Source organism: Annulohypoxylon maeteangense (assembly GCF_022496945.1).
Source record: "Annulohypoxylon maeteangense strain CBS 123835 unplaced genomic scaffold GGS22scaffold_27, whole genome shotgun sequence".
NCBI lineage: Eukaryota > Fungi > Ascomycota > Sordariomycetes > Xylariales > Hypoxylaceae > Annulohypoxylon > Annulohypoxylon maeteangense.
Window position 1 is genome coordinate 148,483 of NW_025953274.1, and position 26,155 is coordinate 174,637.

Below are 26,155 nucleotides of genomic sequence, written 5' to 3' on the forward strand. Positions count from 1 at the left end.
TTTCTTTACATACAACTTTAGCCCCTTTCTTTTTCAAACCTACCAATTATATTACCCCGATGGAAATGTTGCACCCTTCAACCATAGCCGCAACACTCATTTTAAACATCGAACGGTCGCGTCGCATTACATCCCGTCACATTTGATGTTGTATCACTTTTGGAGGCTGGACCTCGCCCGTACCACAGATCCTTTTGATCTTTCCCAACACTACCTACATAGTTCATTTTATATGCCGGCACCAACCTACGCCTATTCCTAGATGGGATGTACAGCTAGGTAGGTAGGCAGGTAGGTACGTAGAGTTGGAAAATTTAAAGCACATGAGTGTTGCTACATGTACGTCCTGGCTGGTTTGTCTCAAATAGACCCCTCTTAGATTGACAACCCCTTCTATGTGCATCTTACTATTTCGAGTCGACCTGGTACTGGTACCTTACCTTGGAGGTATGCCAGGTAATACCTGAAGTCTTCGTATTCCAAGTACTACATAGTAGGTATATAAAACCTGAACCTACATGACAACACCAAAGAAGCTATGTAATTATTAAACACATAGGTGCTAATCAGCCCACCTCGCCCATGGAATACATATCCAACGACAAAAAGACGATAGGATCAACAATTTCTCATTACTATACTAGTATACTCACCTGCCTGGTAGTAGATAAATATCGTATAGTGTATGTTTAGGTCTTTAGACTCGTAAGCCCAAGCAGCAGCATAGTTGTTCGCATGAATACTAGGTAGAGGAATCCAACGAATGAAAGAGAGAATTTAGGCGAATCAGGGAACAGAGAATGTAAAGTAGCGCGTTTTGCATCAAGCATTCTCATCCAGTCGATTTCGCGCTCTTGTCGAGACGCGTCTAATCTGAAGAGAGTTTTAATTCGCACGTTATACATAATCCACCTAATTCAGGTACCTAACGGGAAATCCATCCAGATTCGCGTGCAGGAAGTCTCGCTCAGCCCGTGCCCTCTGCCTATCATCAGTATCCTCCCACCAGGCGATCACTGCATATGCACTCCTGTCGTGTCCCTTCGCTGGCCAAAGCTGCGTCCGGAGTGCATAAACAGTCTTTCCAATTGCTCCCAGCTAGTCCAGTCTTGTCCAGTCCTATCCAATTGCAAGCAGAAATGCATCGTGTCAGCGTGTTAAGCTAAGGTATTTAGGTTTCGACCACGCACTGCACGCAACGTATTCAGCACCACTTTTCTACCATCAAAGGCATATATCCTCTTCCAACTCCACTGACTTGCAACTAAGTCAAAATATCCCCGACGTGTTCTATAGTACTAGGTACATACATGTATTAATATGTAGCATGTGCATATGTACACTACATCCAACGGATCTCTTCGCCCCTTTAATGTTGTTCGTTAATTCTCTGAATATTTGGGAATCGGGACTCTAGTAAAAAGCTCCAATAGAAGTTAACATACAGACTAAAATACCACCTATGTACAGTTTATCAACAAGGAACCCCAAACTGACCGCTTTGAAGTTCCCACTGCTCCAGGGCTCTTAGTGGGGTTAACCTCAACCTTTGGCCTGTAAATAGCTTAGCGCTGTATTCCATGCCACTAGAACTGCCATAACTAGCATGAAGGGTTCGCGCCAGTGGCACATGTTCCCGCTAATTCAAGGCTAATTCAGGGTAAGTATCCCCCAGTGCTCCTCGTAGTCTCGATACTATGTACATCCACAGCTGCATAGGTAGGTAGGTACAGTAGGTAGGAACGATCGAGATACATGGGTGGATGATTTAGGTATATGTATGTATACTGTACCCACGTACAATCATCCATTGATAATACCTAGTAGTAGTAGTAGTAGTAGTAGTCGTCTTGTTCATTCCCCTGCCCGTTGCACCTGCAGCGCAACGTGATTCTACCACCCATCCATCTCTCTCCTTCTCGTCTACAACTGGCCCTTAACTTACGCATCCGCCGCCCTACATTTTACAATTACCTCCTGCCTCCTATTTTCTCATTCTTCACCATCTAAACCGTCGTTCTTTTCCTCCCCCCGCCATTCATCTTCGGTTGGAGGGTGGCTACCAGTTGCCTCGTGGTAGCCACTGTTTTTATTTACGTACACGACAATATACATGCGATCACATCACTATATTTAACGACGTGCCCCATTTCCTCGACGTGAATGTCACGAACGCTGTCTACGAGTTCCCTCATATTGTTATCATCGAATTTAATAATACGCGCCACCCCAACCGATCAATCGAAATATTAATCACGATCCTACGAGATAATTGTTCCCATTTTCACATACTGTGTTTAATAACCGCGCGGCAATGATTTGACTAGTTCCAGAGGTCTAGTGAAATTAACGTTCATGTGGATTTACAAAAGAAAAAGAACGGTCATGAATGCATTTATTTGATTGAAATTGGCACATTGCGGCGGATCAAGAAGGAATGATAGGCCTCGGCTTCTAGTGGAATTGACGCGCTATCCAAAATTCGCAATGTTGCCGTTCAATTCCAGCAGTCGCAATATGGGAGCTGACCCAAAGACACCTGAGCCCTCAGCTGTCGATGAGGAGTTGCACCAGCCGTCCCCTCCACGACCAAGATTGAGACTAAAGAGACGTCATGTACCTCAACATTTGAATGCGCCAACTCAGCACTTTTTAGCTTCTGTTGCAGCCGCAGATGTACCAGTTCCAAGTATCGAGGTGCAGGTAGACGACTCAGACAGCATGGAGATCTACGAGCACTTGAGCTTACGGACATTCTCTCCCCCCAAAACTCCTGCTGTCGAGGTTGTACCGTCTTCGGAAACCAAGTACCCCAACTGGTCTGTTGGTTCGGAATGGAGTTGCTCAGATATTGAGTCAAGTCCAGAATATGAGTCTAGTAGACCATCAACGGCATTTTCCACTCAGACCAGCGCCTCACTGTTTAGCCAATTGTCACATGCTTCTGAGGATGATGACTTCGCTAACCCGGAATTCAACCCTCCAGAGTGTTCTGGTTTGAAGCCGCATTCTAATATAAAAGTAACGCATGAGGAGAGGTCGCGAAAAGCACCCTGGACTAAGGCCATGGACTCGCATTTATGGTCAACATACATGCTCTATCTACAAGATCCGCGAGTCACTCCGATTCGCCTTGGTAGGAGTCGCATTCCTCCTAGTGGGGTGTGTCTACGTGTAGCCAGAGAAGCTAAAAGAAGCTGGAAGGGTTCGAGAGCGCATTTAACAGCAGATATGAAAAGTGGTAGCAATACGCCTACAGCAGAGTCTCCAAAGCCGTATATGGAATGGCCTCATACCTGTGCTGCTACCCGAGCTCATCTACGTGAGCTTTGTAGAATCATGGCTACTGCTAGCCCGGGGAAATACAAGTCTCCAAGTCCTACTCCCTTCCACAAGGCAGCCCATCGTCGTTGGAACCGAAAATATCTATCGGCTACATCACCATCGGTATTTTCTGCCCATGACATGGCATTCTCTTTGGCAGTGAGCACATCAGATACCATGAGGCCCGAGGCTCCCTTGGCCCAACTCACGAGCTCCGAAGCCGAACCTTTGCTGGATCCCGCAGTCAATATAAGGCCAGAGATGGTAACGCCTGAACGAGAATTACCATCTGCCGATATTCCCCATCTCCCATCCCCGGTACTGGCTAAGAGCTACGGACCTAGCTCATCCTCGTCTCTTGCTGATGGTATTAACTTGCCACGACAGTCAAATACATTAGATTCACGGAAGCTACTCAAATCGCCGGTTCGTCTCACTAGGTCACGCTCCGGCACCCAGAAACGTCGGTCAGTAAAGAGCCTAGAGGAATTACCGCGAAAGCGGCCAAGTATATCGACTGCCTTTTGGAAGGCGTCTGAGGATTCAGATAATCCGACTCGGTCTCGAGATTCGAAGAGGCGTGACCAGAGCGAGGTTTTGTCCGGTCAGAAGACTCACTGTAGATCGTTTTCTGCCTTTTCTGCGCCACGTAATGAGGACCCCTTCGTTATATCGACCCCATCCGAAAACTCAGATATGCAGCCACGCCGCTTGGGGTCTCCGTTTTCCGGCGCAGGCTCCAGTCACAGCTTCCCTAATAGATTATCAACACCCATCAACTTTAACTTAACGGCTTTGCGTCGACCTTTTGCGACGGTACAGCAACCAAACCAGGGACGTTCAGGGACGCAATCCCCTCCAAGGTCCTCTCTAGCGTCTCGTCTGGCCTATCTTGACCAACGCTTAAGGGAAATTCGAAACCGCAGCGGTGATCGCAGACGTTCCCAGTCACCCCTCTAGTTGGGTATCAGCGATCGCATCCTCCAAAACTTACGCCAACACTATCACATAGCCTTTGTTTTTCCTTTTCTGTACTCAACTATACCACACATCATGATTTCTTTACGATTTGAATGATATTACGCTGTCCGCATTATGCACAGTAAGGCAATATTCTGGTTGAAGCATATTCCTTCTACCAAGCTGAAGCTTTTACTTCTCCCTCTCATGAAAGAGAGGGGGGCTTGACACAATCAATCTCACCATCTTATGAACTTTACGCCTTCTCGGAGAGCAGCAGTTTGGAGACCACACTATTAGTAGCTAGTTCATTTCTCCTAGCCAGAGAAGATTCCTCGATGACCCGACACTTTCCTTTTTTGTTTCTTTTTTAACGAGTATTATGAAAGATGAACGATTGATGAGATAACAAGAGTGCCTTCTTGTTCGGATCACGGTTACGACTTTGGCATATCTCTTGGCCAATCAGAGCGACGTGAGATGATTAGCTATGGTTGCGATTAGAATCCGGCGTCTTGGCTCGGACTGAGAAAAAAAGTTTTGACAATGTCATATATGGCAATTCTAGCGTCAGATGAGGATATTCCTCCGATAATGTTGTTACAGACCAACATGATCCATTACAATATTGAAATTATATGCATTGCATTTTTCTGTGTGACAATTTGTGTGTTCTAGTTTTTGGCTTTTCCCTCTCTTTTGGTTTATATTACCACACTAGACCTCAATCCCAAAGAATATATACCTAGGTAGATATAGGGAGAACTTGAGATCTGGTATATCATATTAACTTGACACTTTTAATACCTATCTAACCAAGGCGTAGCAGTTATCGTGATGGACATATCCCAACTTATAGCAGAAACCTACGAGGCAAAGAGGTAATTCTATCGTAGTATAATAGGAAACTAGATACTAAATTTGATGTATTATAATTATGCATTACAGAGAGATAAATGCCTACAGGAGTATATCCATATAAGTATACATTTGTAAATCGGATATATTCTATACTCTTCTCAACCTCCGATCATAATGTTGAAGTCGCTAGGCTGCTGAGGATTTTGCTCTAGCTCCTTCATCGGGGAACTAGGGGATGTTTTACTTAAGAGGTTGTAGCAGCCATCACGCCTCATGTATCTCAAATATCGGGACCCCTTCCCATATAGCATGGCACAACGGCCAATAAATATTAGCCCGTGAAATTGGAGCAGGCGATATTGATTATGGGTGGCCATCAAAAGGTCTCTAGGTCAGACTCGGGGATCGTATCACTGCACGGAGAAACCATCCGTGATCCAAACCTCGATTCGCCACGCTCTGAATCGGACTCGGCGTAGCCCTCTGTGTACGGTGACGGTGCGAGGGGCGAGAAGGAAGTGGCATGCGGACATCTGCCTTGGCCGACGGTCGACCGGTGGGTATGGAACGAACATTGTCGAAAACCGAACTGTCTTTCCTCGTTTCGGAGGTTGTTGGAAGGCAACCTAAGTTGGGGGTTCTTGAAGTGGCCCTCTAGCCCGGTCTGGGCCATCTTGCGCGTGTGACTATGGTATTCGGCCCAAAAGTCGGGGCACTGGTCGAAAAGGCGCTGAATGTTGTTCGACATCTCAGTTGCCACTACGCCACCGAGTGTCCAAGCTGTCATCGCGACGATCCATTTCCGCAGCCGGCAGCTCTCTTGCGGGTCGGTTGCCTTGTAAACGTAGTTGATGAGCTTCGGGTTAATGTCCCAATTGCACCGAAGGTATACGTCTTGTATAGCGTCCATGGTACAGTCTTGTAGGGCGGGTATGTCGATCTGTGCAGCGAATAGGTGTAGGTTGACGAGATCCCAATGGAGCTCTTTGCAGGAATTACTGGCCTCAGCAGCATCGATGAATTTATCGAAGTTCTTGCGCCCGTTTAACCAGTACGCGAACAGTTCGAATGTGTCCGGACATTGGTCCTCCAAGATCATAACGAGATGAGGTTGACCCTTCTCAAACTCGATGCGTGCCGTGTCTAGATGCTGCCGGAAATACGAGCATGATGCTAGAATGTCTCTCGGAACCAGGAATTCCTGGCTGTCTGGACCGACCAATAACTTCACGGTAGCTGGACCGGCCAGCCTAGGGGAGCTTCGTGAACGAGGTCAGCGCAAAGCGTTCACCTTACATGTATCCGACAACTCACGTTTTTGGAGAGCTTCCCGAAGCTTTCTTTTCGCCGAATCTACCTCTCAGCATCTTGGATATTTGCGTGGATCAAGCGAAGCGACTAGGGTCAGTGTAGATAAGAAGTGAAAAGAGCCAGCCCTTCACTTGTTAAAACGAATGGAAGTTGAGGCTGAGCAACTGGACAGATGGATGAAGTATGAATGAAGGGGTTTCAACCAGGCAACCTCTTGGCAAGGCCCCGAGGAGTTGGAAGAGCTCTCCTAGCGTGTGATCGGTCGGGTGGAGCACGAACACCTCGCTAAAACTTGGAGCGACGACATCCCGCACCGCCGCATCTACATACTTACTACGCTGCTACACTACTGCCTCTGAGGAGGTCGAGGCTGTTAGAGTTGGTTGCATCATTGGTAACCTACGGTATCATGGGGCTACCATGGGACGAAACGAGAACAGGCGTATTCGTCCCGTGCAGCCATGTCGAGCCTTAGCGGAAGAGGGGAGGAGCCAGGGAATTTTACGACGGGATCTCAATGGCTGCTTCAGGTTCAGCCCCTTGATGCGGGAAACTGGCTGGGATGTGTTCCTGGCTCAGCTTAGACTAACGACCCCATACCCGTTTCGGCTTTTCTGTCGCAGGGCTTGAAGAAGAAGAAACGACGGGCTGTAGGGATTTCAAAGGGTTCGTGAGACATTCTGGAATGACCCTGTATGTATTGGGGAGAGGTGAGAGATTGCGATCTCGTGTGGTCGGTGGTGCTGTTACAGCTTGGACCTACATAGTAGCAGCCTAGGTGTAAACTAGGTAGGTATACGCTGTAGACCGCACTGAGCGGTCAGATATATCTAGGTAGGTACCTAGTAATTAGCATCTTTCCATATCTAGAGGAAGGGTGGAATTGTGACAAATCAGGATCGATCTGCCCTCCCCTGACTGCCTGGGCGACTGGGTGCGGGTCGCGGCATATGTATACAGGTACACAGGCTGACGTCGATGGAAGATGTACACATGCATACAATAGGTCGGAATGAATCGTTAGAGCCCCATAATCTAGATATAACTGCTAAATGCCGTCGGCGTTTAGGAGAAAGAAGCTATGTAGATAGATAAATTTTTACGATAGGTGGACGGAAAATTCACTAATGTAATGCAATGGAAGAAAAGATGGCATGGTGACGGTCATGTAAGTAAGAGTACAGAGCGCAGTAAAACGGGGGGAAGAGAGTACCTAATAGAGAGTGGATACTTTATGTACGATCTGGAAAAAACGGACGGGATGGACGGATTGGGAGATAACTCGGTAACTTGAGCGATTGGTGAACGAACTGTTTCAAACCTTGAAGCATGCCTACCTACTAGGTACCTACGTAGGTACAAATATGTACAATATATGCCTACTGATACCAGTATGTATGTATGTTCCTATTCAGGTACCTAAGTACATATGTCGCTACATAACTTCGTGATAATCATAAAAGATAACATCACATACTTTCTACATGTACCTACCTAATAGTAGTATTCAAGAGCCACATCGGCTCCGTTATGGATATACCTAGGAGGTATATAGTCGGGTAGCGGAGACTTACCGGCGACTTCACCAAACCTTTTAACATTATTCAGCATAGAAAGGTTGAATTTGTCAATTTGCATTTTATCTAATCATTCCGGCTCTTCTTTTCCCCTCTAACCTTTCCATGCGAATACTTCTTGCATTTTGTTGTATATAAAAGCTTATGATGCTCCGAGTTATGATCCCGGCCTTGCGTACTATGTAGGTAAACCCTAGCCGAGTAACATTTTCCTCTGTAGGAAATCAGGGAAAGAAAAGAAACACACTTCTTATTTCGGATTATAAGATACCGAATTTATAACAATCCCTTATCATCTCGGTAAGCTCCGCCAAATAGCACGCCGCATAGTACTACATACAATCGTCAAGATCCTAGTTGATCCCCCACAACCTTATCAAGGAGATCATAAGTCATGTCATCCGTCACGAACAAGGGCGCCCCTAATGTCCCCTTCTACACGCCTGTCCAAGACCCACCCGCAGGAACTGCGTTGGATCAGGCCACAGCCCCGACCCTGTTCAAGCCGCTAAAGATCCGGGGTGTTGAACTGCAAAATCGCTTCGTCGTCGCCCCGATGTGCCAGTATAGCGCCGACGATGGACACGCCACCGATTGGCACTTCGCCCACTTGTCGCAGTTTATCCTGCGGGGCACGGCCCTGACCATTGTCGAGGCCACCGCCGTTACCCCCAACGGTCGCATTAGCCCCGAGGATCTCGGGCTCTGGGAGGACAGCCAGATTGTGCCGTTAAAACGCATCGTCGACTTTGCCCACTCTCAGGGTCAGAAGATCGGCATCCAGCTCGCCCATGCCGGTCGTAAAGCCAGCACCTTCGCCCCGTGGCTTATGCCTGAGGGTTCGAGTCGCGTCGTCGTTACCGCCGAGAACGGCGGCTGGCCGGATAACGTATGGGCACCAAGCGCTGTCAAGTTCAACGAGGGTTACGCTGAGCCTAAGGCCATGACGGCTGAGGACATCAAGACCGTTGTGCAGGCGTTCAGGGATGCGGCCAAGAGAGCTATCGCGGCTGGGTTCGACGTGATCGAGATCCACGGCGCTCACGGATACCTGATCACGGAGTTCTTATCGCCGGCTAGCAACAAGCGGACGGACCAGTACGGCGGCAGCTTCGAGAATCGCACGCGCCTACTCTTCGAGGTCATCGAGGCGGTCCGTGACGTTATCCCCGAGTCTGCGGCCCTGTTCCTTCGGATCTCTGCCACCGAGTGGATGGAGTGGTCCGGCGAGCCCAGCTGGACGATGGAGCAGAGCTTCCAGCTCGCCAAGCTACTGCCGACTGCAGGCATCGATCTGCTCGACGTCAGCTCCGCTGGCAACAACCCGGCACAGAGGCTCGTCATACACCCTTACGCGCAGATCAACTTCGCGGGTCGGATCCGCGACGAGCTGAGAAAGGACGGTGTCGAGATGCTTATCGGAGCCGTGGGTCTCATCACGAACTCTGAAATGGCCCGGCGCATCGTCCAGGAAGGCGAAGCACCGCAGGCGGATCTGGTGCTGATCGGCCGCCAGTTCTTGCGCGAGCCAGAATTTGTTTTGCGCGCGGCACAGGAGCTAGGTGTGGAGGTCAAGTGGCCTAATCAGTACCACAGAGCGGCGTGGCCTAAGGGCCAGAGAATTTAGATGAGATAATGCGATGATATATACTTATGCATAGATAGAACTGACTTATGACTGATGACAGGAAAAGAGACGGCATCGTTACAGCGTAACTACTAACGACGTGATAGTTTATGGTCATTTCGATAGATAGCTCGGATACCTTGAATAATAAAAGTGAACCTATCAGACCAACAATGTTTTTGCTTATTCTGCTGATAGATACCTGCCCAGGTACTAGTCGTAATTATAGCGAGAGATTATTTGAGCTCCTAAATGTCAACAATCCATCGTTGATCTTTTAACTCGTTTAAGTATGAACCCCACCAATCCCCATCGGCCCTCAGATTCAATCGAATAATATTATATCATCCTATTTTCAGACTTGGCCCTTGGGAGGGTATTCTTTGCCATTGACAGTGACCTTGGGTTCGCAGGTACACCAGTCTTCTGGTGAAATGTTGTCGAGGACGGAGGAGATATGGTTTCCACAGCCGAACCAGGTGGTTTTACCTAGTGAGTCAAAGTTTAGACATGCTTAAGATTATCATAGATCTGACCTCATACTCGACGTACCGCAAGTGCCACAGGTTGCCTTCATGCACATCTTGAGTGAGTTTTTGAGAAATTGAGGAGGTGGTGACTTTTTATGTGGGGGTGGCTACTGGTAAATATACAGACCAACAGACAGGGATTTGATGAATATGCTCGAAATCATTAAAAGGAGACAGAGTTATCTCTATCTATTTATATAGTGAAGGTGCGGGATCGATATCGCCGAGTGGCACTGGTTGGGGAATAGGAATCGGCGAAGGGTAGACGGCGTAAGAGGCCGGCTGGTCGGCGAATATCTACGTACATATAATTAGCAGGTTAGAGTGGACCATATATGTACATACCAAATTTGCTAGCGTGATGCTTCCAAGTAACCTACTTAGGTACCTACCTACCTACAGACCATGAATCGTTTCAAGGTTATACCCGGGTACCCGGTAGTACGTTTAACTACCTAAGTAGCTACAGCCTTGATAGTATGCTAGATGCTATACGCGTGTAAGTTGTGAGCCATTGCAACTGCCTACTCTCCTTGATGAATATGTAAGCAGGTACCTACATCCATGATATGTCCACCAGTAGGTAAGCAGGTATCTACATAGTATCCATGGATCATTCTCGTGTCTGGAAGGTACACTCGGAGAATATGGTAGAGGCACTACGACTGGTAGGAATAGGTAGGTATATTAAACCCAAAAATATACATTTACAAGTCAAAGGTCATTTCACTACAAATTCTACGACATCATCAATACATAGCCTTCTTTTAGGACCTATTGCACTATGGATGTAAATAGTCGTTTGTTTCTCGGATAACATATTTTAATCGAGATACTAGGTACCCATACATCTAACACATTGGGCACTTCAAAATGACTCCACCAGCCTCCTCTATGGAAATCGACAACGACCGCGACCCAGAGTTTAAGAATATGTTAAAAAAGGTGCTTCACCTCTCACTTGACGACTCCATACACTCCCCCTCGTCAAAGGTCGATGGACAAGAAACCACTCCAAGTGCCCAATCCTTCAAACAGATTGGAGAGGGAGGATGCAGCGCTGTATTCACACTAAAAGGGAGGTCACTTGCTATAAAAATTTCCAAAGAATCGAGATTTGGCCAATGGAACGATTACGTGATGCATACCCTTATTTACGAAGAGATCAAACGCCGCACAGTCGATGTAATGGTACCCAGGTGTTATTTTTTCGTTCCGGCAGAGGACCTTACGTTCTTCGACAAGAACCCAGGTTTAGTCGAGGCTGCTCGACGTGTCTGCGATATCCCTACGGATATTCTCGTTTCCGAGCGGATCCCACCCCTGGATGACGAGACAAGGACTGCCCTCATCAACCAATACTGTGCCCCAAGACTTAGACTTAGGGCAGTAGCTGATCCTAAGAACAATGACTGTCTCGTGAAGATTTATCTTGGCTCTATGGAGGGAAAAATCGGAGAAACGCCATTCTCCCTTAGAAACTTCGAGCTACATCTCAACCAGATGATAGATATGGGCTTGGACGTTGATAGCATGGCTTCTCGAGTCGGCCAGGCGTTGGCTGTCATGCACTGGGCTGCTAGTGTTGATGCCTGGGGTGTGCAATTTGTCTTGGGTGGTTCGAGTAAGCCTTCGCCCCTGAGATATCTAGACATCGAGGAGATGGAGCCTTCCACCTATACTGGCCCGAAATCTCGGGTTATCGAGCACTTTTTGTGTAGGAGGACCGTGCTATGGATGCTAAATTTCGACCAAGTCCAGCCCATTACGATGGATTTTGCAGGTGTCTCTCAGGCAGTCCAGGCTGCCGTGTTCGGCAGTGTTTACCTTCCCAAGCGTTATTCACGGAATGCCACACAGAAACGCGTCTGGGACAGTTTTAGTGACCAATATGTCAAGACTTCAAATATTATCCTACAATGCGAAGACAGGAAAAGCCAACAGCTGCCACGCAGTTTTCTAGACCAATTAAACAAACTTGAACTTCGCAAGAAGAGTACATGGACTGAGGATTAAAATACATATTTAGAGACAAAGAAGCGAGGTGTATATTTTATGAAGCGTTACGTAGGCAGGTAGCTTTGCTTGAAACTTAATATAACAGCGGCACAAGCTGCGCTTCGTTTTGTTTTTAGAAAACCACCTCGAATGACTCATTCTAGAACTAGCTCGTTTTTTTTTTTTTTTTTTTTTTTTTTTTTTGATAATATTTCCTCGAAGTGATAAGTAAAACAAGTTGCATAGGTATCGACTTATAGATAAGTAGGTATATATAAATATATTGCTGCTGTCAGGCACAAATATATGACATCCTATATCACAGGCTAGTATTTTCTCGCCGAGAACATTACTCTAAGCGACGGGTCCCTTTGTGAACCCAACCTCACACACTGACCTAATTAATTGCAAGGCAAGCTCTTTTCCGCGTCTGAGAGACTCTTCGTCCGGATTCAAGGGAACGTGAAAGAATATTACCTTCCTAGGCCTCCGCTGCTTGTACAGATGAGCTAAGCTTGAGAAGTAGATGAAGTCGCATAGATAGTGCCCAGCATCCTCGGAAAGCTGTAGCCTGAGATTGTCCTTCGTATGGTACTATGTGTCAGCACCGATCGAGCGAGGGGATGGGAATAGAAACTCCTACCGGGCTACTATCAACCCATCTTTTGTATATATTTTCGATGTCCAGGTCAGTCAATAGTTCTGATGGGATATCGCTATGATAGATAGGGTTAGTAATCGTCGTATCCTAGGCGCCTAATAGGTTGGCTTTACTGACTGCCATATCCATTTGTCGCCCTCCCGTTTGCGCTTCTGCTCATCCCCGAGAAGCTGGCCGTCGACATCAGGTTTGTCGTATCCATCGCGATGCCCGCGCCTCTCGATGGAATAGACCGGTTGCGGGCCTGCCATTCCTATATGGATGACATAATCGATTTTCTGTTTTGGGTCGTCCCAAAGTGTGGGAACCAACTCCCTGGCGACTTCATAGCTGACGCGGACCGGCCCCTCCTTTAAAATCCTAACCGGAGGCAAGCTTGGCGTGGTTTGACGGGCGGTTTCCCTTACCCGGTAGGGAGGCAGGTAATCCGGCAAGGATGCGGTGATCTCCCAAGCCGGATTCACGGGATATTGCACCTTGAAAGGCTATACAAAATTAGCCGAGATATCCGGGAAGGATGAGAATACCGAATACCGCGTGATGGCATGTTGTGGGCAACGTACCCCGAAGCCGGTGACCAATACGGTCAATTCATCCTTGGAAGTTTCAAGAGAACCCATCACTCGCCTATTGACGGCGCATCGGGGAGAATAATTGACAGGGTTGGGAATGACGTCCAAAGAAGAAGAAGAAGAGGAGAGAGAGGAAAACAAGATCAAGTGACTGTAATAATTGCCAATGTATGGATACTAAATGGATTGTGTATCTGGATCCCAGATGTTGCGGGGCAAACTTGTCTTCTCGTTGAACGTTAGACGTTCTCGTCTTCAGTTCGAGAGAGACAGCTCGTGACTGTCTCGTGGTCTGTATGGCTTATATGGTATGTATGTATAACGCCCGACCCTCCGTTATGGACCCATATCGACCTACTAATCAATCTGACGTTAGGCTGAAATGGTCCAGTATGAAGGGCACCTAAGGTGTCATTATAGATGTTTGTGCTTTTATTGCGTTGGAGGTTGCAGATTACCCCGGTCTTTGTCAATACCAGAACCCCTATAAAATCGAGCCCAGCTAACGTGAGAAGCTGCCGTTTTCGGTCACGGTATTTATTTATTGGTAAACCTAATGCATATTCTGCATTGCAGTACAGTTTTAGAGACGACCGTGGGAAGAATCGGAGCTGTTGAATGAAGAGCTAATGATGTAAGATTGAAGTTGATTTGACAGTGCTTAGCGGCGCTGACATCCATACCCAGGTACCTAGGCACCTACATAGCCATTAAACAATAGGGGGTAACTTTATGCTATGGATCAGTTCAAGTTGGTGCTCCAGGGCTGTCTACAGTGCATCGTAGCACCTGTACTTGTAGCTACCTAGTACTTACCTACATACCTACTAGGTACCTAGCTAGCAGGCATGTACCTACCGTAGCAAGGGATAAAATCGAATACCTCAGGGCTACATCCTATGTACATATCCATGGATGTAAACCCTCTTTTTTTTTTTTTTTTCCTCTCCCCTTCCGCAATCTTATAACAAAGTCAAAAAAAATTTCTTAAAAAAAGGAAAAGGGAAAGGGGAGAAGAAAGGAAGAGAAAGGAAGAGAAAGGAAGAGAAAAGACAAGCGATAAATCAACGAACAAATTGTTTGAATAGATATGGTAGGAACATCCCCGAGACTCAATCAAGGAAAGCCAGCACTGACATAGAAATTCGCTTTTCTTCAGGTTGACTACGAAGTCAGCACTGCAACCCACGTCGGGAGCCATGTTAGCCAGCTACTACGGACTATTGGAAATTGGAGTAGACCTAGGTAGGTAGGTAGTTAATGGTATCTATTGGAAGTGGCTAACATGGTCTACTAAAAGTGGCCACGGTCTCTACATGTTCCGCTCTATGTTTGTTGCGTCCTCAACAGCAGTCCGTATCCTCCTGACGAACTCCTTTCATCAAAGAAATATCATGTTTTTGATCTCTGTAATATTATTACTCGCTAACCTACAAATAGGCACTACTGGGCCTAGCCACCGCCGCTGCATTAGGTATCCTCACTGGTGGTGGTGGCCTAGGCTTCCTCCTTGGATCGTGTGTCGGCTTCGTGGGCGGCTCGATACACTACTACCAGCAATGCCTTCGCCAGGCGTTGTCATCCCTGGATGAACACCCGGTTCTAATGCAATTGCACCTAGCCTACAATTTCCCCTGGCAGGGCTATCAGCACCTACGGAAGAGCCAACTACGTTCTGAGCATTGGTGGAGGACCTCGTTCGCGCGCCAGGGGAACTTGATTGCCGCCTGGATGAGCGCTTCAGCTGTCCTTGATGAGATCCATGATCGCAAGACCGCGCTGATTCTCGAAGCTATCGTTAAGAGAGAGGCGTCTAAGGGGTTAATGGAGGATAAGGAAGATTAAGTGCCTAGGTAGGTAGATGGATTTCCACATCATGTCGATATAAGTATAAATACTTAAAGTATATTTTGACCCACGCATTACATTGATTACGTCGTTACTTCTAGTATAGCCTAAATATGCTAGACTTTCAGTTTGTTAAATAGCTAGTGCTGACTTATTTTATATAGTATTGGCCATTTATAGACAGCCATGCGATATGCTAAGGAGGGTTGGGCAAACATAAACCTCACTTGTCGACGATTTTTAGTTCTCCGGCATCACCATAAGCAACCCTGCCCTCATCAACTGCTTTCCGCAGGTCTTCTGATAGAACCTCTCGATCCCCAGTTCTCGGATCCCATGTCCAGCCTTCTTGCATCCAGAGCCATCTAAGGCAAGCCCGGAGTTCTTTATCTTCCGGCAGCACCCGCATCCACTCAGGTTGGAATTCTCCTTCTCGCCCTTTGCCCCTCCAATCCTCCGCTCGTCCAAGTAGGACATCCCTACAAAATATTCTCCAGCTGTCGATAGCATACCTACCTTGCGTCATGTGGCCAATCTCCCAAGCTGGGAGCCTTTTGCTGATAGAACTTAATGATTCACCCTCGTTCATCCGTATATCGGCCCTGCTAGGTCCGGGATAGTTCTTCACGTCATATCGGACATCAGCTCTAGGCGGGTTATCTATCCAAATGCGTGCATACTTTTGGATTGCAGTGGTCCTGACTATTGCAAGCCCGAGGTGTTTGATCGTCTTTATAATGTCGTCCGCATTAGCCTCCGCTAAGTCTTCTGGCGTTGGATATATACTCATGAGCTCGTGGAATACTGGCAATGCGTGTTTCCCTTTGACGCGGATCAGGAAGGTAACAGCTATGAGGAGGCGAAAGGGGTCGGTCGCGAGGTCTTCCTGAATCAAGCCAAATTTCGGGGCATCCAGTCGCGGAAAGGGGATACATGAGACTGTCCCACGAAGGGGACGGGCAACTTTTCCCCGGGAAGGAGATGCGTCCTCGGTATTGAAGTATGGTGATTTTGCTGTGCGTTTTGGTGTTTGGTTCTGGGCTTGAGATACGGAACATATCCTTTCTTCCTTTCCAGTTGCCGATTTAATTTTATCCAGGCTGCCACCTTCATGCGGCAGGTCTGAATCCGATCCAATCGTATTCGACACCGTTCCACCGTCGTTGAAATCTCTCAGCGGAGACTGTCGGCACTGTAATGACCCTCTTACTTCTGTATTTGTAGACGCGAGTGACAAGGAGATTTCGCGCAGGACATTGAAACCACTCACAGACGCCTGGCTATCTATGAGTGGTGCCGTTTTAAAGGAATACTGGGATCTTCAAGTACTTTATTGCTTCGATGACGAGTCGCTTCACGGAGGACTGGACGCGTAGGTAAGGCGTGAGACGAAATATCATTCTTATTGTCCTCTCCTCTAACTTTCTGGGTTTTCGTTCTTTTTCTGATATTCTTTTTTCTCGATTTCCTTCTCCCCTTCGTCATCTTCTTCTCTCGTTGCCTCAGGTCATCTGCTGACTGAACCACCTGTTTCTGAGATGACTCCGCGTTAAGGGTGGACCAAAATGGTGACTGCTTATCCTTTCCGCGCTTCACAGCGGCTTGACCTAATTCTATCTTACCGCGACAGTCATCCAACTTCTGCCTGAAATTTTTGGCATGCTGGTGAGGTGTTTGTAGCGCACTAGATCGCTCGCCCAATGAGCTAACCGGGTGGAGAATCTTGGAAATGAAGGTGAGAGTGTCTTGTCCATCAAGGGGGTTATCGAAAGATGCCTTCCCTCTCATTGAACTTGCACAGGAGACCAGCTGGTCAAGCTCCTCGAAACCACGCATCAAGCTGAGGTGGGTCAAAGTGTTCATGTCATCCTCAGGCACATAGCCGCTAGTAATTAAATCTGCGACGTACCATCGCTGGAAGTCATTTCCGATTTCGAAGCCGAATAGGAAGTCGTCAGCTAATTGATTGTGAGACATCTTATCCACCGTGGCTTGATACTCTTGCCACATCCAATCCATCGTCACCGTAACTCAACTAAGATCAATGGTAGTGATATGATGGTGATATTAGGTATACGTAGGAATGATTGCGTATATACCTAGGTAGGTGTGTGTGTGTGTGTGTGAAATGTTCAGGCACTGGTTGCGGGCATTTCAAGAGTTTTGTCGGGTTCGAGAAGTGAGTTTGGTATCGTAGTAATTAAAAGCTGATTGAGATGGCTGAGTTGGCAACCTTGGAAATCTATATTTGTGAGAAATGCCGACCTAGTAGGTTGTTGTGGATCGTATTATTAACATTTTATTTGGTGTATTCAGCATGATCCGTATGCACCTGCTAGGTACCTGATAATACCTACTACTAGGTAGGTACTACTCAGTGAAAAGGTAAAAACTCAACGTAGCCCGTATACATGTAGCTATTGTCAAACAATACTTAGGTCCCTAGGTGCATACCTAGGGAGGCATGTAACCACTAACCACCTACCTAGTAGCATATAAAAAAGAAGATTACCTAGGTGCCTTATTAAGGTGATAGTACATATAGGTGGCAGGCTGATGGAAGTTGGGGTGGCCGAACTGGAAGTGACTTCCCTGACACAATATCTACATAGTACTTAGGTAGTACCTTCCAACCTTCTCAGAAAAGCTCGTCAAGCTCGTGTGGCGCATATGGGTATGTACTAGACATACCTAGTACGTATACGTACCTAGAAAGTAGTACCACGCGTGCGCAAGTATGTGTGTACCTGCCTATCAGATATAACCTTCAATTACCTACTACTAGGTAGGTACATAGTAGTAAGTATGAATATTGATGTGCCTTTTTGCCTAGTAACTCTCAATACCTGCACCGCCGTTAAACATATTTACACCTATCTATATACCTGGGTAACGGGGTAAAAAAGTTAATCCAGTTCCAAGGTTAGGGGAGAGAACATCCTCTCTCAGGTACGGTTCATTCCGTCAAGTGTCAAGTCGCCCCACGTACTAGGTACTGTCAAGTAATCTTCTGTGAACGTCTAAAATTTAGGAACTTGATATACACTCTAGAGTTGCGACTCAGGATTATTCCGACCCCTTGGTTAGCCTCACGTCCTTTTTCCTCTCTCCCTCTTGCCATGACAAAGGAGCGATGCGGTAGAGTAACTTAGTAGTACATACAGCAGCGGGCGCCTTTACGTACGGATATTATTAGATGCCTTGGGCGGGTCGTAGACAATCTTCCTCGACTTGAGCGTCGCCCACTTGTATCGCTTAACCCACACGCTTAGAGCGAATAGGACAGTAGTGACAGTCAGTACCTTCAACCCCATCCGCTTTCGGTCGTCCATCTCAGGTTCTGCCGCCCAGTTGAGGAATTCTACCACATCTTTGGCCATCTGCGATGTAGACGCTGGAGTTTCATCCTCATACTCCACTAGTCCGTCGTATAAAACACGGGCCATAGCGATACCCGTACCCGGAAAGTAAGGGTTGAAATTTAAACCGGCACCCACCTGAGCACCTGCGGGAGGTTCCTCGGGATATCCGGTCAATAAGCTGAAGATATAGTTACATCCGCCGTGACGCCCTTTGATAATTAAGCTGAGATCGGGAGGAAGGGCACCGTTGTTGGCAGCTCGGGCCGCCTCGTCATTCTTATATGGGGCAGGAATGTAGTCAGATAGCTTTCCGGGACGTTTCTCGATCTCTCCCTCGTCGTTGGGTTCGGTATCATATTCATTCTCCTCGGCCAATGCTTTCGCCTCATCCACCGTCAGGACAGTTCCGACGAGCGTTCGGTAAGGAACTCGACTGAGTGAATGACATGCTGCGCAGACTTCACGGTACACCTGGAAGCCTCGACGAAGCCTGATAACCCGTCAGACATGGGGGAAGGGGGGAGAGAAACGAGTTGGTGAGACTTACGCTTGGTGGTCGAAAGTTTTTAACCACTGTTCATGAACCCACGGGTAGGCTGGTGGGTGTAAACTAATTTTTAACGTATTAGATTTATAGAGCTAGGACACGGGAAGCGGGCAACTCCGATCTGCCCTTCGATGTCGAATCAAAGAGTAATAAACTCACCCTTCTTCAGCAGGCGTCATTGCGTGAGCGGTGGGTCCGTAGAGGTGATAGTACCACGCAACAGATCCGATAGCGAGAGTTGTTGAGGCCGCGGCGGCTATGTTTAGTTTCATCGGAGATTCGGTAGAGGCTCCGGAGCTCGACGACGAGATAGATCGCTATAAGTTCACAATAATTAGCTACCTAGTTCATTATCTCTTCGGCTACATAGTACACATGGTGATCATAGTCATCGTAGTCGAAGTCATTGGGCGGAACTCGGGCCAGTGAGTGGTGGGAGTCGGAGGGTACCTTGGTGAAAGCGGTCGCGCCATTTCTGGCACCGTTGAGAATGCGCGTAGAGCGCAGGCAAGATCTTGCCAACATAGAGGGCGAGGTTCTACCCGTTCGTGGGAGGTGCGACGGGTAGGTTGACAAGTCAATTGAGGCTTTTGTTCGTTGGGGTTTGGAGAGGTCGAACCAATTTACGCAAGCAGCACAAGGTTGAATATGAAAAAGTGCTCAGACCTTGAAGCAATTGGAAATAGGTGCATCCTATTGGCCGAGGTTAGCTTCATCGAATAAATCCACTATTCACGTGACAAAAACCACTAATAACTTTTAACTTTGAAATCATACGGCATATTACGGCATGATTTAAGTTTACCTCTTACCTAAGACAATGGATAAAAGGAAACATCATGGAACCTTGAACCTAGTAGTGTAGTTCAACGTTGGTGGTTTTTATATTGCCGAGGACAAGTCCATTTTCCTCACTTATGAAAAAAATAATAATCTTAACATAGAAATAGCCTTTTCCCTTCCATTCCTTTTCTTTGCAGATTCGGATATCTTTTGAATTAATTTCCTTTTATTACAATTGACCATAATTACTCCATGCCTTTTAAGAATGACGGAATATTGGTTCACTGAAAGCCATTTATACCAGTGACCCTTCTCCTCTCCTTAACGGCATTGGCAAGACCGTCAAGAACTGCGACAGTGTCTTGCCATCCAATGCAAGCATCCGTGATGCTGACGCCGTACTGTAAGCCAGCCTTCCCTTCTTGTGGCACCTTCTGGCTGCCTGCAGGGAACATAATTAGCGACCCGACCAACGTATTTAGGCCTTTCAGGATCACCTACCTTCGTTGATGTTACTTTCAATCATGACGCCCATGATTCCGTCCTCTCCTTTGGAGATCTGCCCTGCCAATTCGGCGGCAACCAAGGGTTGGTTGTTGTGGTTTTTTAGCGAGTTTCCATGACTGCAATCTACCATGAGTCGCTGTCGCAGACCAGACTTTGCCAGGGCTGTCTTAGCTTCTGCAATGCTCTTCGAGTCAAAATTAGTACCACGACTTCCGCCGCGTAAGATTACATAGCAGTCCTCGTTCCCGACAGTGCCAACGATGGCTACAACTCCGGGTTTGGTGACAGAAAGGAAGTGGTGGGGATGTCTAACGGCGCCGATTGCATCAATTGCGACTCTCAGCGTGCCGTCCGTACCATTTTTGAACCCTACTGGGAATGAGAGGCCACTCGCCAGCTCTCGGTGCAGTTGACTCTCAGTTGTTCGCGCACCTACTGCTCCGGCCGAAAGGACGTCCGCAAGAAACTGTGGCGAGATGGTATCCAACATTTCGCTAGCAATCGGCATTCCTTTGTCCGTAAGGTCGACAAAAAGCTGTCTCGACATTCGCAGCCCCTTGTTGATGTTGAAGCTGTTGTCAATATCCGGATCGTTAATTAAACCTTTCCAGCCCACCGTCGTTCTTGGTTTCTCGAGGTAAGCTCGCATGACAATAAGCAACTCATCTTGATGTTTCTCCTTTTCCTTCAATAGAAGATCGCAGTATTCGAGGGCAGATTTTGGATCGTGTATGGAACATGGACCAATAATCACCAGCAGTCTCTGTTTCTCGTCTGTGCCATTTACCACGGCCACCACCTCTTCGCGGCTCGAGAGCACCGTTCTTTTCGACCTGACAGTCTGTGGAATCTCGTGTTGGAGAAGATCAGGGGGTGTTAGGGGATTGTAACCGCGAACTAAGAGACTAATTAGCCCCTTGGTCGTCTTCCTTGCTCCGGGGTCAATGCCTACTCCTCCAATCTTCGCTGTCGAGTTTGTTGCCTACGTTCTTATTCTCGATGTAGAAGCTCTAGTGGATAAGAAAATACAAGTCAGTCAATGGTTCAAGTTCATCCTTAGGATATTACGTTCGGGTACACTTACGGACATGATGGCGACGTTCCAGAGCGACTCTGATCTCTTGTCTGCTGTAATCTAGTCAATTTGGATAAAATGAACTGTTGACAGACAATTGGTTAACTGGAGGCAACGTAATCGATTGAGTGTCTTTTGTCGCAAAGAGATCGCAAAGAGACGGATCTACCTTTTCGGTTCTAAAAAAAAATTAGCCCACTCAAAGAGTCATAGTGGGGGTGGGTCAATTATATGAATTGATGAATTTTCAATGAAACTCCGAGGGGGTACCTGCTCCGATGGCGGGGTCACACCGCAACGGCTCGGCAGGGGTCCGGAGCTATACGTTGTATAGGTAGCTTCCAAGTTCAGGATTACATATGTACCTACCTAGGCACATGTAAGTTCTCTGATAATTACATATAGTTTGGTCGAATGTAAGGTACCCGATTTGACATCTCGCGCTTTCCTACAATACAGAAAACGTGCGTGAATTGACAGGATCGAATTCACTTACAAACATATGATACTATGTAGGTAGTTATGTTGAGCTGATCCCTTGTTCCAGCTTTATTATGCCTACTTAGGTAGGTACATACACAATCAAAGAAACTTTTGTCAAAAAATTAAATATGCTAGGAGTAGCATATCTAATCCATTATCATAATTCTCTTTCAAACCTCGGCCGGTCCGACATACTGGGACCTGTATATATCATGGATGTAATTGTTTGAGCCCGTGATCTGCATGCTTGAATATCATATCGAACGTTGATACGTACCAATCCTAGACTTCTTTCTTAAATTTCTTGGTGTCATTTATTCTTCCATACGCCCACTTCAACAGCATCGTACTCCCGGTCATTAGAAACGCAGAGAATGTAAAAAGAAGCGAGCGCTGCCATGTGCTTAGGATATCAAAGATGGGATATGGATACCTTTGAAGAGGTTAGGAACCAACAAAGCTCTTTTTAAGGACATACGGAACAACAAAGGATCTTCTTACCAGCCGTTGTGGGAGAAACAATACTCAACCCAAAACCAGTATAGGAACGCCAAGCATTCGCTTAGAGCTAACGCCGAATAGCGATGTATAGTCCACGGCGGACTAAGAAGCAGCAGATCTATCGTTAGGAATAGTGCGGGTGCCGCATGAAAGCCGAAGTCTGGAAGAAAGTCTAGCTGGAACTCCGGTGGAAAAACGAGGCTTTTGTCGATTGCGCAGAGTCCCCAGTAAAGAATGCTAATCAATACCTCCAATGGCGTCGAGCATATGGAGAGCACATTCTTAAGTTTGAATAGCCGCGAGGAGAGAGTAACATCAGCCAGGAAACCGACAACGTATGTGCATAACGCAAGAGTTAGCCCGATAATCGTAAGAAACTGGAAGTGTCCGCCAAATGCGGCTGACATTGGAGTTTCCCACGTGAAGAGAAACCTGAAAGAGGCTATAAACGACAATATTCCCACCAAGTGAAGTAATATGGAAACTTGTCTAGACGGGGACGCGATCCTCTGGAGCGGATGACGAGTTAGAGTGGCCATTTTTAGCTGACAAAATGAACGATGATGTGATGTAACCAGATCTTCCAATTTCCCCTTTACACTAAATGACGGTTCATATATGTAGTATTAAGGGAAATGCAGCCAAAGATTGAATAGCAACAAAATAAAGTACTTGACCTTATGGGAAAAACTTGGAAGGAAAGGAGGTAATTAGGTCAGACTGTATTTTAGGTATGCACCTATTACTAGGTACATACATATGTGTGGTATTGTGGATGTACTATCCGGTACGTCCGGCATCAACCCAGGGTCCCAGGTACCGATAGCGCTATCTACTGGTCCAGCTGTTGCTAAAACTTGTGGGACCACACATGTTTTAGATGTATGTATGTACATAAATACACATCAACCATCTCGGCACCTCGGAGAATATCAAAGTAGCGATGAGAAGAATTAGGTTGGATTGAACTCGTTGCTCGTCTCTTTTATGATATACTCTACACATTCGTGATTTAGCTTGATGTTCGGATTCATAACTCCGCGACCAAGTCAAGCTTTTGATATCAGTATGTATCACCGAACTATGGGTAAGTACTTATTATACTATATCGACATTGAGGATCTTAATATCTTCCTCTGGCTTTTCCTTATGGGTCCGTACATTCTCTATCTTGTGAATAACGTCTAATCCCTGTACCGCTCTTCCGAACACCGTGTGCTTGTTATCCAGCCATGGTGTCTTTTCTGTGGTTATGAAGAACTGGCTTCCGTTCGTATTCGGACCAGCGTTCGCCATGCTGACAGTGTAGGGCTTGTCGTGTCTGAGAGTACTGAACTCATCCTCAAATTCCTTACCCCATATACTTTCGCCACCTGTCCCGTCACCCAGGGGATCACCTCCTTGGATCATGAATTTGCGTATTACTCTATGGAAGACGGTGTTGTTATAGTAGCCACGTCTTGAGTGGGTCACAAAATTCTCGACGGCCTTTGGTGCGGCATCCGGAAAGAGCCGGATGTGGATATCTCCATACGTCGTGTGGAGGACAGCTGCCGTACCAGTCTCGCTCGTCTTCTTTTCGACTGTCTTTTTAGGGTTTAATACGGTTGGTTTCTCGTTTTGAACATCTCTTTCGGACCTAGATATTTCTTCGTCGTTCGTAAACATATAGAACCGAACTTTCCCAACTGCCGTCGCGAAGAGTATCGGATCTCTCGTCTCTGATTCTTGTAGAAGAGGGTTACTTGAAGCTGCCATCGCCACAGTCGTGACTCCTTTTTTCTGGGGCTGCCCTTGATACAGAGCTAGATTGACAGGGCGGATATGTTCATCTTTTCCGTACACCTTCACAACCTGATTTGTAAAGGTATTCAAGACTTTGACGCCGAATATGGAACCATACAAAATGAAATGACCCGACTCGTCGAAGATGACGTTGACCTTATTTTGAATTGAAGCGGATTCGATATCGCGCTCCGCAGCAAGTCTTCTTCCGAAATCAACACCATCTAACTTTTGCATGGCCGTTCCAGCTCGTTGCATCTCTTCAATGACCTGTAACGACTCGTCATATGTCCGGTACAGTTTGGCGGACGCAAATTCGAAAACCCGAATTTTTCGATCGGGTATGGAGAATGTGACAAACTGGTGGCCTGAAGGAGACATAGTCAGAGAAACCGGGGTCGACTTCGCCTTCTTGAAATCGAAGAGGCTGGTAGAGCTTTTGTATTGGAACACGTTTTCCGGTTTCTCATAATTGGCACTCGGGGACCAGTATTCAAGCATCCCGTTGTCATCAGCAGATACCACGCAGTCGTAGGCATCGTTGAAGGCCATTATTGATACGGGATTCCTGTGCAAGTTCTTGATTATGTGTATGGGGGTTTGATTTTCTCCTCTGCCATCATATATATAAATCAAGGGTCTCGAATCGTCCGAAACAGCCAGAAGCGGTAGAGATGCGCCGAGTTGATGCACCCAGCAGACACATTTGGGTGCATAGTCGAGAGTCAACATCGCAAGGAGATCGAAGGTGACAACATCAAATATCTTGATGCTCTTGTCTACTCCTGCTGTTACAAAGCTTCGACCATCCTGGCTGACAGAGACGGACCGTATATCGCCTTGATGGGCTTTGAACTCCTTTACGAATTCAATCCCTTGTGCCATCTTCTTCCAGAACTTAACTACCCCATCGGTAGAAGTGGTGATTAGAAAATCAGATCGTGTGACATTCACAAATGATAATTGTTCTTTATGCATTAAAGACTTGTAATATCGTGCTGATTTCGGAAGTGCTTCAACGTATAGCTTCTCGTGTGGTAGTCTTCGCCGTTTCTTCTTAGGTGCCGATGCCGAAGAGGGCAGTTGAGGTCCCATATCATCATCTGAGGAACTGTCTAAACCTAGTTGTTAATGAAACTTCTACTAAAAGAGTGTCAAGGTTTTCTACCATCGCTGTTATTATCCGCAAAGTCGGAATGACTTCTCTTATTGCTTGCTTCGGCCATTCCGTACCTGGAATCGTCTTGTGCTGTCGCGATGATAGATTAGCTTGTTGGAAAGAAGACGAAGGTGTGGTATGTGCAATGTTTAAAGGATTTGAAAAGCTAGTCCTTTAATTGACGATTTAATAATGAATAAAATTGAAAAGGAGAGGGCGTTTCGTCATCCTGCATGTCTATTAGGTAGTGGGAGTTGTTGAAAATGGAAGCTACTTCATAAGATAGCTCAATTTTTTAGGCTTAACGTCGCGTCGCGTATTGCACAAGCTTTCAAGGTTCACCTAAACATTTTAGTGAAGTACCTAATACCCGGGAAACTTTCTAAGGTCATCGGCATTTATGACATCCGACGGTACGTCACGGACGTACTCTAAATGTATTCAAGTACCTACTTACAGCACACCTCCACATAATACATGCCTACTATGTAGTACAATGCTATCAGACACATGTACTGTGTAGCTACTACTAGGTACATATGTACAATGCATGTACTAGGTACCTACGTATGTATTTAATCACTACAACCCCTTGTGAACCGTTCCCTACCGCAGAGCTGCCGCATCCGCTTCCGAAACCTTAACAGTCTGGCGGTATCGCAGCCTTAGAGCCCCACGATTCGA

The 26,155-nt window shown here is 46.7% G+C and overlaps 11 protein-coding genes across 11 annotated transcripts; 4 read left to right on the plus strand and 7 right to left on the minus strand.

Moving 5' to 3' along the window:
- Nucleotides 1–1,842: 1,842 nt before the first annotated feature.
- Nucleotides 1,843–5,031, plus strand: GGS22DRAFT_175162 (uncharacterized protein). Its single transcript, XM_047963209.1, has one exon. The coding sequence runs from the start codon at nucleotides 2,488–2,490 to the stop codon at nucleotides 4,282–4,284; it is 1,797 nt and encodes a 598-aa protein (XP_047814222.1). The 5' UTR covers nucleotides 1,843–2,487; the 3' UTR covers nucleotides 4,285–5,031.
- Nucleotides 5,032–5,183: 152 nt separating this feature from the next.
- GGS22DRAFT_85394 (uncharacterized protein) lies at nucleotides 5,184–6,694 on the minus strand. Its single transcript, XM_047968274.1, has 2 exons — nucleotides 6,460–6,694; nucleotides 5,184–6,404 (listed from the first exon to the last, which is right to left on the minus strand). The coding sequence occupies exons 1-2, from the start codon at nucleotides 6,510–6,512 to the stop codon at nucleotides 5,522–5,524; spliced, it is 936 nt and encodes a 311-aa protein (XP_047814223.1). The 5' UTR covers nucleotides 6,513–6,694; the 3' UTR covers nucleotides 5,184–5,521.
- Nucleotides 6,695–8,043: 1,349 nt separating this feature from the next.
- Nucleotides 8,044–10,149, plus strand: GGS22DRAFT_175164 (uncharacterized protein). The gene is made up of 3 exons (XM_047963210.1): nucleotides 8,044–9,327; nucleotides 9,380–9,640; nucleotides 9,706–10,149. The coding sequence occupies exons 1-2, from the start codon at nucleotides 8,428–8,430 to the stop codon at nucleotides 9,425–9,427; spliced, it is 948 nt and encodes a 315-aa protein (XP_047814224.1). The 5' UTR covers nucleotides 8,044–8,427; the 3' UTR covers nucleotides 9,428–9,640; nucleotides 9,706–10,149.
- Nucleotides 10,150–10,922: 773 nt separating this feature from the next.
- Nucleotides 10,923–12,332, plus strand: GGS22DRAFT_175167 (zinc finger protein-domain-containing protein). The gene has a single exon (XM_047963211.1). It carries the CDS (start codon nucleotides 11,064–11,066, stop codon nucleotides 12,204–12,206), a length of 1,143 nt encoding a protein of 380 aa, XP_047814225.1. The 5' UTR covers nucleotides 10,923–11,063; the 3' UTR covers nucleotides 12,207–12,332.
- A 117-nt stretch (nucleotides 12,333–12,449) lies between these two features.
- On the minus strand, nucleotides 12,450–14,042 carry GGS22DRAFT_175170 (peptidase). Its single transcript, XM_047963212.1, has 4 exons — nucleotides 13,413–14,042; nucleotides 12,967–13,334; nucleotides 12,832–12,904; nucleotides 12,450–12,770 (listed from the first exon to the last, which is right to left on the minus strand). The coding sequence occupies exons 1-4, from the start codon at nucleotides 13,467–13,469 to the stop codon at nucleotides 12,543–12,545; spliced, it is 726 nt and encodes a 241-aa protein (XP_047814226.1). The 5' UTR covers nucleotides 13,470–14,042; the 3' UTR covers nucleotides 12,450–12,542.
- Nucleotides 14,043–14,341: 299 nt separating this feature from the next.
- On the plus strand, nucleotides 14,342–15,349 carry GGS22DRAFT_85441 (uncharacterized protein). The gene is made up of 4 exons (XM_047968275.1): nucleotides 14,342–14,514; nucleotides 14,581–14,666; nucleotides 14,722–14,773; nucleotides 14,862–15,349. The coding sequence occupies exons 1-4, from the start codon at nucleotides 14,512–14,514 to the stop codon at nucleotides 15,264–15,266; spliced, it is 546 nt and encodes a 181-aa protein (XP_047814227.1). The 5' UTR covers nucleotides 14,342–14,511; the 3' UTR covers nucleotides 15,267–15,349.
- Nucleotide 15,350: 1 nt separating this feature from the next.
- GGS22DRAFT_197580 (DNA glycosylase) lies at nucleotides 15,351–17,288 on the minus strand (the record flags this gene model as incomplete). Its single annotated transcript, XM_047966002.1, has 2 exons — nucleotides 15,351–16,545; nucleotides 16,599–17,288. The coding sequence occupies 2 exons, from the start codon at nucleotides 17,286–17,288 to the stop codon at nucleotides 15,493–15,495; spliced, it is 1,743 nt and encodes a 580-aa protein (XP_047814228.1). The 3' UTR covers nucleotides 15,351–15,492.
- A 770-nt stretch (nucleotides 17,289–18,058) lies between these two features.
- GGS22DRAFT_85453 (cytochrome c1, heme protein, mitochondrial precursor) lies at nucleotides 18,059–19,984 on the minus strand. The gene is made up of 4 exons (XM_047968276.1): nucleotides 19,629–19,984; nucleotides 19,338–19,495; nucleotides 19,179–19,241; nucleotides 18,059–19,121 (listed from the first exon to the last, which is right to left on the minus strand). Exons 1-4 carry the CDS (start codon nucleotides 19,701–19,703, stop codon nucleotides 18,446–18,448), a joined length of 972 nt encoding a protein of 323 aa, XP_047814229.1. The 5' UTR covers nucleotides 19,704–19,984; the 3' UTR covers nucleotides 18,059–18,445.
- Nucleotides 19,985–20,008: 24 nt separating this feature from the next.
- On the minus strand, nucleotides 20,009–22,074 carry GGS22DRAFT_175179 (3-deoxy-7-phosphoheptulonate synthase). Its single transcript, XM_047963213.1, has 4 exons — nucleotides 21,553–22,074; nucleotides 21,421–21,478; nucleotides 20,463–21,365; nucleotides 20,009–20,403 (listed from the first exon to the last, which is right to left on the minus strand). The coding sequence occupies exons 1-4, from the start codon at nucleotides 21,556–21,558 to the stop codon at nucleotides 20,243–20,245; spliced, it is 1,128 nt and encodes a 375-aa protein (XP_047814230.1). The 5' UTR covers nucleotides 21,559–22,074; the 3' UTR covers nucleotides 20,009–20,242.
- A 56-nt stretch (nucleotides 22,075–22,130) lies between these two features.
- GGS22DRAFT_85471 (FAR-17a/AIG1-like protein) lies at nucleotides 22,131–23,219 on the minus strand. Its single transcript, XM_047968277.1, has 2 exons — nucleotides 22,528–23,219; nucleotides 22,131–22,459 (listed from the first exon to the last, which is right to left on the minus strand). The coding sequence occupies exons 1-2, from the start codon at nucleotides 23,064–23,066 to the stop codon at nucleotides 22,309–22,311; spliced, it is 690 nt and encodes a 229-aa protein (XP_047814231.1). The 5' UTR covers nucleotides 23,067–23,219; the 3' UTR covers nucleotides 22,131–22,308.
- Nucleotides 23,220–23,556: 337 nt separating this feature from the next.
- Nucleotides 23,557–25,758, minus strand: GGS22DRAFT_85490 (uncharacterized protein). Its single transcript, XM_047968278.1, has 2 exons — nucleotides 25,481–25,758; nucleotides 23,557–25,427 (listed from the first exon to the last, which is right to left on the minus strand). Exons 1-2 carry the CDS (start codon nucleotides 25,536–25,538, stop codon nucleotides 23,626–23,628), a joined length of 1,860 nt encoding a protein of 619 aa, XP_047814232.1. The 5' UTR covers nucleotides 25,539–25,758; the 3' UTR covers nucleotides 23,557–23,625.
- Between the last annotated feature and the right edge of the window lie 397 nt (nucleotides 25,759–26,155).

What these genes read in the sequence shown, in the direction of transcription:
- GGS22DRAFT_175164 (XM_047963210.1), top strand. Translation starts at nt 8,428, where the DNA reads ATGTCATCCGTCACGAACAAGGGCGCCCCTAATGTCCCCTTCTACACG. An exon ending in TGCCGACTGCAGGCATCGAT is followed by an intron (nt 9,328 to 9,379) that starts CTGCTCGACGTC and finishes GGCTCGTCATAC; the next exon opens with ACCCTTACGCGCAGATCAAC.
- GGS22DRAFT_85441 (XM_047968275.1), top strand. An exon ending in GGAAATTGGAGTAGACCTAG is followed by an intron (nt 14,667 to 14,721) that starts GTAGGTAGGTAG and finishes GTCTACTAAAAG; the next exon opens with TGGCCACGGTCTCTACATGT. An exon ending in TTGTTGCGTCCTCAACAGCA is followed by an intron (nt 14,774 to 14,861) that starts GTCCGTATCCTC and finishes ACCTACAAATAG; the next exon opens with GCACTACTGGGCCTAGCCAC.
- GGS22DRAFT_85453 (XM_047968276.1), bottom strand. Translation starts at nt 19,703, where the DNA reads ATGTTGGCAAGATCTTGCCTGCGCTCTACGCGCATTCTCAACGGTGCC. An exon ending in ATGACGCCTGCTGAAGAAGG is followed by an intron (nt 19,242 to 19,337) that starts GTGAGTTTATTA and finishes GTTAAAAATTAG; the next exon opens with TTTACACCCACCAGCCTACC. An exon ending in AAAACTTTCGACCACCAAGC is followed by an intron (nt 19,122 to 19,178) that starts GTAAGTCTCACC and finishes ACGGGTTATCAG; the next exon opens with GCTTCGTCGAGGCTTCCAGG.
- GGS22DRAFT_85394 (XM_047968274.1), bottom strand. Translation starts at nt 6,512, where the DNA reads ATGCTGAGAGGTAGATTCGGCGAAAAGAAAGCTTCGGGAAGCTCTCCA. An exon ending in TCGGGAAGCTCTCCAAAAAC is followed by an intron (nt 6,405 to 6,459) that starts GTGAGTTGTCGG and finishes TCGTTCACGAAG; the next exon opens with CTCCCCTAGGCTGGCCGGTC.
- GGS22DRAFT_175167 (XM_047963211.1), top strand. Translation starts at nt 11,064, where the DNA reads ATGACTCCACCAGCCTCCTCTATGGAAATCGACAACGACCGCGACCCA.
- GGS22DRAFT_85471 (XM_047968277.1), bottom strand. Translation starts at nt 23,066, where the DNA reads ATGGCCACTCTAACTCGTCATCCGCTCCAGAGGATCGCGTCCCCGTCT. An exon ending in TGTTTCTCCCACAACGGCTG is followed by an intron (nt 22,460 to 22,527) that starts GTAAGAAGATCC and finishes ACCTCTTCAAAG; the next exon opens with GTATCCATATCCCATCTTTG.
- GGS22DRAFT_175179 (XM_047963213.1), bottom strand. An exon ending in CGACAGCGAAGATTGGAGGA is followed by an intron (nt 21,366 to 21,420) that starts GTAGGCATTGAC and finishes TTAGTCTCTTAG; the next exon opens with TTCGCGGTTACAATCCCCTA. An exon ending in TGAAAGTAACATCAACGAAG is followed by an intron (nt 20,404 to 20,462) that starts GTAGGTGATCCT and finishes TGTTCCCTGCAG; the next exon opens with GCAGCCAGAAGGTGCCACAA.
- GGS22DRAFT_175170 (XM_047963212.1), bottom strand. Translation starts at nt 13,469, where the DNA reads ATGGGTTCTCTTGAAACTTCCAAGGATGAATTGACCGTATTGGTCACC. An exon ending in TATTGGTCACCGGCTTCGGG is followed by an intron (nt 13,335 to 13,412) that starts GTACGTTGCCCA and finishes AATTTTGTATAG; the next exon opens with CCTTTCAAGGTGCAATATCC. An exon ending in GGCGACAAATGGATATGGCA is followed by an intron (nt 12,905 to 12,966) that starts GTCAGTAAAGCC and finishes TATCTATCATAG; the next exon opens with CGATATCCCATCAGAACTAT.
- GGS22DRAFT_85490 (XM_047968278.1), bottom strand. Translation starts at nt 25,538, where the DNA reads ATGGCCGAAGCAAGCAATAAGAGAAGTCATTCCGACTTTGCGGATAAT. An exon ending in TGCGGATAATAACAGCGATG is followed by an intron (nt 25,428 to 25,480) that starts GTAGAAAACCTT and finishes AACTAGGTTTAG; the next exon opens with ACAGTTCCTCAGATGATGAT.
- GGS22DRAFT_175162 (XM_047963209.1), top strand. Translation starts at nt 2,488, where the DNA reads ATGTTGCCGTTCAATTCCAGCAGTCGCAATATGGGAGCTGACCCAAAG.